General features: G+C 40.2%; 1 protein-coding gene across 1 annotated transcript in view; it reads left to right on the forward strand.

The window, feature by feature from the left end:
- Positions 1-8,319, forward strand: part of LRRC34 (leucine rich repeat containing 34) — a 15,834-nt gene extending 7,515 nt beyond the window's left edge. The window contains exons 8-13 of the mRNA XM_063306800.1: positions 821-949; positions 1,132-1,227; positions 1,528-1,682; positions 3,498-3,653; positions 5,081-5,207; positions 7,624-8,319. Of these exons, the coding sequence (XP_063162870.1) occupies positions 821-949; positions 1,132-1,227; positions 1,528-1,682; positions 3,498-3,653; positions 5,081-5,207; positions 7,624-7,827 (867 nt within the window). The 3' untranslated portion in view covers positions 7,828-8,319. The remainder of the gene's footprint in view (positions 1-820; positions 950-1,131; positions 1,228-1,527; positions 1,683-3,497; positions 3,654-5,080; positions 5,208-7,623) is intronic.
- The last annotated feature ends 2,561 nt before the right edge of the window (positions 8,320-10,880 follow it).

The raw sequence follows: 10,880 nt of genomic DNA on the forward strand, positions 1-10,880 counted from the left end.
TTTGCAGCAAGCCTCCCACCCCCCACTTAATAGCAGTTAGATGGCTTCTAGGAAAAAGCCTTTGCAAATACAGGTCGTCCTTGCTTAGCAACCATTCGTTTAGTGATGGTTCAGACTTATGACGGTGCTGATAAAACCAGCTTACAACCGCTCCTCAAACTTACAACCATTGCAATGTTCCCACAGTCACATGATTATGATTTGGGCTCTTGGCAACCATTTTGCATTTATGACCGTGGCAGAGTCATGTGGTCATGTGATCGCCATTTTCAACCTTCCTGGCTTGCTTCTGGCAAGCAAAATCAATGGGGAACTCCGCGATTCGCTTAACGACTATGTGGTTCAATTAACACCCATGGTGTTAATTGACCGCTGCAAAAAAGGTTGTAAAATCAGGTTGGATTCACTTAATGACCACTTCACTTAACAATTGAAATTGCAGTCCCAATTGTGGTTGTTAAGCGAGGATTCCCTGTATATAGAACAGTGTTTCTCAACCTTGGCAACTTTAAGATGGGTGGATTCATGCTGGCTGGGGAATTCTGGGAGTTGAAGTCCACCCATCTTAAAGTTGCCAAGGTTGAGAAACTGTGATATAGAATATCAGGGATTACACCAGTCCCACCCAGCCTGATGTCATCCAGGAGGTGGGGCTAAAATGTTTAGAATTCCCATGGGAATTGTGAACATTAAAGTTATAGCACATCTGGGGACCATTGGGTTGGGAAAGAGCCATGCTGGCTAGGGTTTCTGGAAGGTGCGGGATGGGGAAAGACTAAATTAAACTGTTTCAAAGAAGTAACTGACTTTTCCTTTCTAGAGGAATGAAACTTTGTGGTACTTAAGAATGACTGGCAACAAGATTGAGAATAAAGGAGCGATGTATTTTGCAGCAATGATTCAGGTGAACAACACAATACAGAAGTTAGATTTTGGAGACTGTGACCTGGTAAGTAAAGCTAAAGCAGAATTATTTGAGAGGCTTGTCAAAAAGGAAAACATAATTCAACCATGTTTATAGTACACAGCCAAGAAAGATTTAGGATTATGGTTTTGAACAGAATATAAAACTAATTTAAGTGTTGACAGTGGATCTTAACTGGTTTTTTCTGGATTTGTTTTTATTTTCAGGGCACACAGAGCGTGATAGCATTAGCAACTGTTTTGAATCAGAATGAATCAGTGAAAGCCTTAAATCTCAACCGGCCAATTCTGTACAGTGAAGCAGTGAGTATGCTGGGTAGTTTCAGTAGCAGTGAGACATGGCCATGAAGACACCCCTGAATTTAAGTTTATTCCACCCCCACCCCCCATCCCCAGGGAAGAATAGATGGTAACAATTATAAATGTGGACAAAAATCCTAGGCAATGTCAAGTTTCCTTGCCTTTTCAGTCTACACTAGCCAAGTCCAGCTGAAACCTATCTTAACATATCTCCCCTCCTCACACTTGGAAGGCAGCAGGTTGGGAAAGACTGCTGTTACCTGCAATATGTTCAAAGTGTAATTTAATAATATGGAACTTCAGGAAGAAACCACCATCCACATAGCTGCCATGCTGAAAGTCAACAGCACCTTGGTTGAACTGCACTTATGTAAACATGAAATGAAGAATTTTGGGGTTGAACGTCTGTGTGATGCCTTGTATGAAAACACCTCCCTCCGATATCTTGATCTCAGCTGGTAAGAGAGCCTTGAAGGATATGGATTGCTTTGTTTATTATTAGAATAAAAACACCAGGGCCCATAACAACTTGCTGTAGGTGTGGAATGCTTCTCTGTAGGTTTCCATATATTCCATTCTGTTTTCTTGCTTATTTTCCATTTTTTCCTAATTCCTTTCTCCTAGTCAGTTAACACTGGGCTGTATTTTGGCAACAGGGCTTCTTTTCTAAAACTGTGTGGTAATTATGAAGACTTTTGCTTTATTCCTCATCCTCCTGTCACAAGCCTGCTGATTTCTCACCTTTTTATGGAGGTGGAGATCAACAACTGGATTGCTCTTGCATTAAACCCGGCTTTCCTAACTTAACAGGTTTCAGATATGTTGGGATTTCCACTATCTCCAATATACAGTAGCATGTGGGTGCATTAATTTGGAAAAGTATGATGTTTGTGATATGATGGCAAATTCTATTGAAATGGATGCAGTTAAGACTTTGTTTCTGTTTTTAAACAATGTTAATTTTGAACAATTGTGCCAGAAAAAGAAAATCATGCAGATAATATTGGATAATGAAGGTGAAAGGTCCCTGTGCAAGCACATGTCTGACCCTTTGTGGGGATACCGCTTTCGCGACGTTTTCTTGGCAGACTATAGTGGGGTGGTTTGCCATTGCCTTCTGCAGTCTCACCTTCCCCAGCAAGCTGGGTGCTCATTTTACCGACCTCGGAAGGATGGAAGGCTGAGTCGACCTGAGCTGGCTACCTGAGAATCCAGCTTCTGCTGGGATCGAACCCAGGTCGTGGGGAGAGTTTCGGTTGCAATACTGCAGCCTACCACTCTGCGCCACACAAGGCTGTATTTAATATTGGATAATGTTTTACAGTTATATTGTGCATTTCAAGCTTTACATCCAGATTTAGATCCAGATTAAGGTTGCAATCTTGTATCCAATTTCCTAGTAATAAAGCCAATGAATGACAGTGGGACCCACTTTTGAGTAGAAATATAAAATGAAATGGCTGGAAAGATCTAGATGATCTGTTACAACTGCCTTCCTAATGCAGAACTCCACCACTATTGCAGATGGCCATCTAGTTTCTGTTTGAACACCTCCAATGAAGGAGGGACCACCAATTCCTGAAGTTCCATTGTTGAACAGCTCTGACCTTTAAGAGATTCTTCCTAATATCCAACAGAACTCTACTTTGTAATTTAAACCCATTGTTTCTTATGCTGGCTTCTGGAACAGTGGTGAACAATTGTACCTCATCTCCTTCATGACAGTCCATCAGATGCTTGAAAACAGTTATCATGTCTCCTGGTAGGCTTCTGTTTTCTGGGCTACATACCCAGTGCCTTCAACCACTTCTCATAAAACCTTTGTTCCAGGCCTCTTGTCATCTTGGTTGTTCTCTGGACACGCTCCAGTATCTCAATGTTCTTCCCAAATGATGGTGCCCAGAATTGGCACAGTATTTGAGGTGTGGTCCCACCTACATAGAGAGGGCCCAAAGAAATCAATGGAACTTAAATCATATAACTTAGCATGGTCATACAGTATATAAATATACATACACTTGACAGCTTTCCCAACCATTCTGGACAATTTACAGTAAGGAAGGGCAATTCTACAATATAACATGGCATAAGAGAATTAGTTGCCAGCATGTCTTATTTAGGAAATGACCGTGCTTATTTTTCTGTAATGTCTGCTCACACTTACTGTGTAAAAGTACATTATGGTATTAACTTTTGTGGACTATAGTACAATTCCTCCTCTGAAAGGCAATACATTCTTTCAAAAATGAATATTTATGCTTTTCTCTTTTCAGTAACAAAATTAGCCGAGATGGTGTCAAGTTTTTAGGACAGCTATTAAAGCTAAACAGTACACTCGAGATTCTGGATCTTAATTTTAACAGGATAGAAGACGATGGTGCTCTCTACCTGAGTGATGCACTCTCTACGCATAATCGGACCCTTCAAGCGTTAGTATAGAAAAACTTTTATTCCTACAATATCGAGCAGACATTTGGATGTGATAACCCAGAGTATTGAAAACTGCAGGCATGTGTGAAACAGAAATTCTGAGCCTTTGGAAAAATTGTTCAGGCTGTTACTTGAAACACATCAGCCGCACTTGGAATGCTCTGTTGGAATGTTTTAAATGGAACATCAAAAAATGTTTAAGCATATTTAACTATTGCTTTCATTGTTTGCTATGGATTTTTTTAAAATGTTCTAAAAATCATGCCTATGACCAATTTTATGAAGGTTGGGTTTAAGTGAGTACTTTGCATGACATCATATCCACCTACTTTTGTGATCCTAGAGTGAGAGAGTAAACGGGTGGTTTCAAGTTTCTGTTTTTCTCAGTGGCAGAATGCTTGAACATAGAAAGAAATACTATCTTGTCCTGAGCTTGAGACAAAACTCCAAGATGTTTGTTCTGCACCCAGAGTTGTTCCACACTTGGAATACCTTAAAATGAGAACATTTTGTACACTTTATAGAAAAGAAATTAAGCATATACCGGAGATCAGAATGTTACAGTGGCAAGTCCCACAGCAGCCTAAGAAGAGATTTTCTGAGCTGGAAAGGTCATGTGCAATTAAAGAGCTTAGCCCTAGTAATTTCTGAGATGCTGTAAGGGATCCTGGCCTACAGATGATCCATTGCTTCAGTAACTCTCCTAAACATGGTACCATTCCATGTATTTACTTGGCTAGTTTTGGAATCAGACATACTCCATTGGTCCACTGTTGGGCTATGAAAAGGGGGTCCATAAGAGCATCACATGAGATGCTTGGGAGCTTAACTTCAAACAAAATTGAACCCATCTGAATCTGTGTGACCACTGCTGGTAGAACAGCTTAAGCACATCTGTCCTGGTGCCAAAATCTTTCTAAGCTTACTTCATTTGCCTGTAGACACTCCTCAGTGTGCTGCTACCTGGGTCTGTGATGTAGCTTTTCATATGTCTGTTTAGAGTGACTAGGTTTGCACATCGTGCTAAGCCATGATTTGTACAGCCATGGTTTGCTGAAAGCCATAGTGGTCTGGTTCATTCATAACACTAAGCTACAAGAGCATAAGTAAGAAGCCCTAAGCAAAATAGAAAGTGACATTTTCCAGGTAGTTTCTACTCATCACCTTTGGTAGCAAAGGAGAAATTAGCACCAGGAGGTAGGCCAGGGACATATAAACACTGTGTCATCCAGTTACGGTGTAAAAGGGGTAGAGAGCAAGATTGGCTCTGTGGCTCTGGGTAATGGTAGCAGATGTGGTTAAAGGTGGAGAATAAAGTATAGGTTGCAACTAGTATACAGGTATTTTCCCCTGCAGTTTGAAAAAGACTAGGGCTGGCCAACTTTGGTCCAAGACCTTGCTTTCTGTTTTATATCCTTTCTCTTAGGCTAGCAGTGACGCGCAACAATATAAGTGGAGTAGGATTGGTGGCACTTTCAGATGCCATGAAAACAAACCCTGTCCTTTCATACATCTACATCTGGGGAAACAAATTTGATGAAGCTGCTTGCGTGGTAGGTCATTCTGCTCAGAGAGACTTTCAGATGTAGTGAACTAGTTGTCCCTTGTAATAGTAATCATCATCATCATCATCATCATCACCATTGTAAAACAATCCATCTACGAGCTCCTTGCAGAGAAAGGATGGTGACGTCACCTGTTACCATTCACCTTAGGGTAGGCTGACCATATTTCCTTGAGACAAAAATGGGACATTGGGATGGCAAAATGGGACAGGTTTAAAAATGGGACATTGGGATGGCAAAACGGGGCAGGGCTGGGTGACGGGCTGGATCAGCAGGCAGGAACTTCTCCAGTTTTCTCGGGCTGGGAATCTTCGGATTCCTTCATTTGCAAGAGGCAAGGCTGGGCTGGAGAGTCTACAGAACGGTTGTCCTCGACAAGCCGTTCCTCCTCTGGCTGTGCTTCTACGTTCTTTTCTTCCCGCCATTTCAAGGCAGGAGCCAGTCGGCTCGCCCTTTGATCACCACCTAGCAGCTGATCCTGTTTTTTTCTTTTTAGGTTTCCTGCCGGGTTGAGCTCTGCGGCTTTTTTCCTGCCGTTTCTGCTAAGCTCCCCCTCCTTCCACTCAAAGTCAGACTGCATTCTGACAGGTTTGCGGGAACTTTCAAATTTTTAAATAAGGTTTTTAAGAAAACGGGACAAAATGGACATTCATATTAAAACAACGGTCTGGTCTGGAAATGTTAAAAAAAATAGGACTGTCCTGTTCAAAACAGGACGTATGGTCAGCCTACCTTAGGGCTAAACACTTGTCTTCCTCTCTGGTGGCAACTGATGTTTGGGCAGGAGGCTAAGTGGGTTTACACACTGCACAAAGCCAGGATGTGCTTCCTTAGGTTTGGTGAAGGAGCTGTCTGAACCCAGCCATTGAGACTTTCTCAGTGTGCATTTTACTGCCAGCAGCTCCCTGGGAAGGACTGTTCAGAACTTTTAAATGACATTTGCTGGCTTAGCTGTTTAATTTCCCATTTTTTCATATTATTAAATAAACTCACATTACCATTTAAGTCAATTTATTTAATAATATGAAAAAATGGGAAATAAAACAGCTAAGCCAGTAAATGCCATTTAAATAACTGAATGGTGAAATATAGACTGGCTCTCTTAGTAGATATATGGTGGACTTTTTTTTCCTTTTTTTCTCATTGCATATAATAAAAACAAATATTTTTAAATAACAGGATTATAATAAACTATCACTTAATGGGTGTACCCTACCACTCTATCCCCGTTTATATAATCCTGCGCAGAGAGGGTAGAGCTACGTCTTCTATTTTGTAATAGCCGCTGCACTATTTTTCTCCCCTTTAGAACTTTAAATTATGAAGCCTTTTATAAAAGTTAAAGGCTCCTGTGATTGGGTTGAGCTCTATTCTTAGTACTACAAATGGAGGGAAATACTTTTTCATTTCTTTCTTCTGGAATGATTGTCAGCTTCCTATTCCACTTTGCAACCCCTGGATTCCCCTGATAGTCTTCCATCCAAGTAGTAACCAGATCCAACTGTGCTTGTTTATTTACTTATCTGTGATCAGCCAAGGTCACTTGATGAAAGCTTTTCTTGACAAATTCTTGAGCTCTCACAGTAAAAAGTAGCCCAGCACATGAAAATTAGACATATTTTCTCCATTATTCTGACATCCATCTTCCTTTCATGCCCATGCTCCCTCTTTTCCTCCTCTAGTCTGTCAAAATCTGGACTGTATACTGCCCACAACAGGGACTACTATCTTCTTCTTTGTGTATTTTATTCCATTATTCCATTTCCAGCATGTGACAGTATTAGTCAATCAGCAAATAAGATTTTTTTTTAAAGGAAAGGTGCAGCCAGGATGGTGGGGGGTGGGGGTGGTTTGGTGCAGATCTGGCTTCAGTGTAGAGAAGAGAGCATAATCTTTTCATCATGCACCATTTTCCCACTGATTCTCTCCGCCTCCTGCAACGTCCACTTGTCCTGGAGTGGAAAAGCACCTAGGATAGGGTGATGCGCTTGATTTGAGATAACAAGGCAGGCAAAGTGTGGAAGTCTGTATGCCCTTCAGGGTAGTCCAGAGTAGGAAACCAAAGTCATGCAGGCCAATAGTACTTTTAAGATTATAGTAAAAGAATTTTGCAAGTCTGAATGTGCTTCTCCCCTCCCTCCCTTTATCTTCATGAGAACTAGGCAGGGTCAAGTCTGAGATGTTTTTTCAAGTTACAGTTCTGCCCTGGGCTCATGTTTCTTTTATCTGACTATTGTCTTGGTAGCAGGTCTTCCTCGTGTCCCTCAAGGTCATTCTTTCTTCCCACTACAGCCACATGTATTGTGACCATATATGCTGCATTCTTCATTTTCATTTCTTATTGAAAGCATTCCTGGGCCTGTGTATTGCGGAAATGGTCAACTTCATATTCTGTGTTTTTCAGGCATTTGCAGAATTACTTCAGAGTGGCCGCTTGAAGCCAACTGGAACGGACGTTGAGCTGTATGTAGTGGATGGGCATACATACCTTGCTGAAGTCTCCCATGGCCTTAAGGGTCATTACTACTGGACGCCAAGTTACGGAAAACCAGATAACAAAGATGCCAACGCATCTTTAGCAATAAGTCCTGTTACAGAAACTTTATGAATATCATTCTCTACCCTTTGGGAGTATTTTCATTTATGTGCCTTGTGCTTAATGCACTTGAGCACTCTTTTAGTTGTTTGTACCATAATCACTACAACAAACCATACTGGGAAGCTGCTTTATTCCAGTAGTTGGATCCCAATCCAGCAATAGCTATTTATAACTTTAATCTCATTGAAAGCATTGAAAATGAAGTGAGTTTCTTCCATTTAATTCCATAGCTTGTGTGTGTCTGTATTGTAATTATCATAAAGATATTGTTTCATATGATTTGAAATCTACAAGCGAACATAACACTAACTACTTTGAAAATATTTTTGGCCATGTTTCCTTGGATGTAAACCCCACTGAGTCAATCTGATAGCTTATATGTAATATGGATCCAATGTAAAAATCTTTAGGACTGTTTATGTAAATTACATTAATTTAACATATTTTTAAGTTAAGGCATTTTATTAAAAGTGAGAGGAGAAGCAACATGGGATGTAATTTTTCTTCATGTACTAGGGTGTTTTTTGGATCACAACTTCTAAAAAATAAAATTACTTGACAATAATACATCTCAGGTATTCTGAATAAGACCACCAGTCGTTTCAGTATGAGCTATATATGAAAAAGTCTACATTAATTTGAAAAAGGTGGCCTGTTCCACTGAACTGACAAATATATTCCAAGGCAGTTTTCTGAGTTATAACAGCTTGACTGAAATATGAAACAGTGAGGCGTAGAGCATACATGCATTGTGTTCCTAATAATTCTTTCTCAAAAATTACTATTTTTGTACACTCTAAGCATTCATCAGATTGGGTGTCTTAATGTCACAATAGGAGCTTGAGAGGGGAAGGCTTCATTGGGTTGAGGTTTTAAGACTAAAAAGAGCAACTGCTCTGCGATTTTCCTTGTTCCTGTAATTCCTCCTTTGTAGATGGTAGCTTGATTTTGTTCTTCACGTGGATGTAACTAACAGTACTGCTGAATCTGCAGCACTATTGACAGACACTGGCCATTTAGCAGTGAAGGTACAAAAGATGGCTGCCACCAGTTACTCCAAGTGCACATGGATACCCCACAAACAGAGTAGCCATTGTACCCATCGATCAATCCCTTGAGGAGTTACAGGTGAACTAAGTTGCCCATGAGCAATTTCCAACTGTATCCTGTACACAGTTATGCTGCAATTCCTTAATTGTAAGCTTTCAGTAAGGCAATATCCCTCAATAGCTTGGCTTCAAAGTACAAGAGCAGTATTTCAAAGCATATTAGGTATTTATTTGATTTACCACTCTTGGCAACGCTATAGATGGAGTTAAAAGAAGCCTGTTAACAGCCCAAACCACTCAATCCTTGCAAGGTCTGTTTCGTGTTCAGGTCACTGATCATTCTGGAATGAGGCCTTTTCAAATCTCTCTTCTTCCTCTTCTGTGTTCCTTTGTATCCCAAACAGCAATAGAAGGGCAGAGCACAGAAGTGTTACAAAAAAAGTTTATTCAAACCTAACATTAAAATATTGCAACCTATGCACATATACCCTCAGAGGGATGTACGAAAACAGGAAGTCAGCTACACATACATATATACCCATGAACAGAAAAGGGTTGTAGATACATGAGAAAATATTTCAGAAATAATTTAAACCGGAGAGGCTAAGTCACAAAGCTCTTCAGAATGCCAACAATCGTGCAACTCTTATGTGGCAAAAATAATAGCATTCTAAGCAAGAGCTCAACACACAGATGAAGGAAAGGTCTAAACATCCCCTTTCTTCATGAAGGCAGCATTCCACATCAGCATCAAAATCTCTGTTTAATGGCTGGTGAATCACAGCAAATAACTGGTCATCAACCGATAGGTCATTTAAGTCAGAAATGCAGTTAGGTACTCCTTCCAGCTCACCCCCCCCCCAAGCTTGAGGGGGAAGCTTTATACAGAGAATGTAGCATACTCCTCTTTGTGACACAATCCCTACAGAATCCAACAAATCCTTGTATTTTAATACCAGCAGAAACCATGATTTGTGAAAAATACACATTATAGCTCAACAGCCCAAGATTTCCAAGCATCACAGTAAAATCTTCAGACTGGGAAGAAGGACTGTATATTCACTTATTGCTGCAAGAGTTTTCAGCTCTCCCAGAGCCTGAGTAGTGTGTAAGAAAAATGGTCTTTTAAAAAATTGCTTCATGTACAAAAACAAATGAATTGTAGAAAGGAAAAAGTATTTATAAATATTAAATAGTCAAATACAGTTCAATAAAAACCCAAGATCAAGGTTTTTGGAATTCTGAAACAATGTCCAAGAGTGATCCAAATCATCTTTATCTGAAATATCTATATTAAACCGGTTTTCCCAGAAGGTAGTTTGCAATGATATTATAAAGAAATATGTCCAAAACTTATCTTCATACATGTTTTTGTCACATAATTTTTTTTTGTGCTAACAGAAGCTTAGTATCACCAGCGCTCAGCAAAATTATATCACATAATTCTGCTTAGAATGTATCAGGGAAATACCTATCAGAAGAAAACATAACCAGCAACTGGGACAGCATTTCCCAACCTTGGGAACTTTAAAGTGCATGGACTTCAACTCCCAGAATTCCCCAGCCAGCATGCTGGTTGAGAAATTCTGGGAGTTGACGTCCACGCACCTTAAAGTTCCCAAGGTTGGGAAACACTGTCCTGGGGAAATGACCAGAAAAGTTTTCTCCATCCTTACAAATGTGAGAAGTGGTTACCAAATTTCACAGAGGTAACCCCCCTTTCCCTCTTCCAAACTAGGACCTAAAGGTAACCTCTAAGTGCAGGCTAACGATGCTAATTATGTGCTCAGGCGCATCAGGCGCAGGGAAATAGGTAGTGAAGCCACTATTACATTTGGCTTTGGACTGAAGTTCTTTAGGACAGCAGTTTGACTGCTGTTAATATGGGCAAAGTCTTTCTTTTACTTTATGTTTTGAAGATTCAGGAGTAGATTATTATTTTATTCAGCTGGATATACCAAGCAAGCATATCAGGCTAGGAACATGGCCTCCTAGAATCAGAATTATTGAGTC

The sequence above is a fragment of the Candoia aspera genome, chromosome 6 (genome assembly GCF_035149785.1).
Source record: "Candoia aspera isolate rCanAsp1 chromosome 6, rCanAsp1.hap2, whole genome shotgun sequence".
In the NCBI taxonomy this organism is placed as follows: domain Eukaryota; kingdom Metazoa; phylum Chordata; class Lepidosauria; order Squamata; family Boidae; genus Candoia; species Candoia aspera.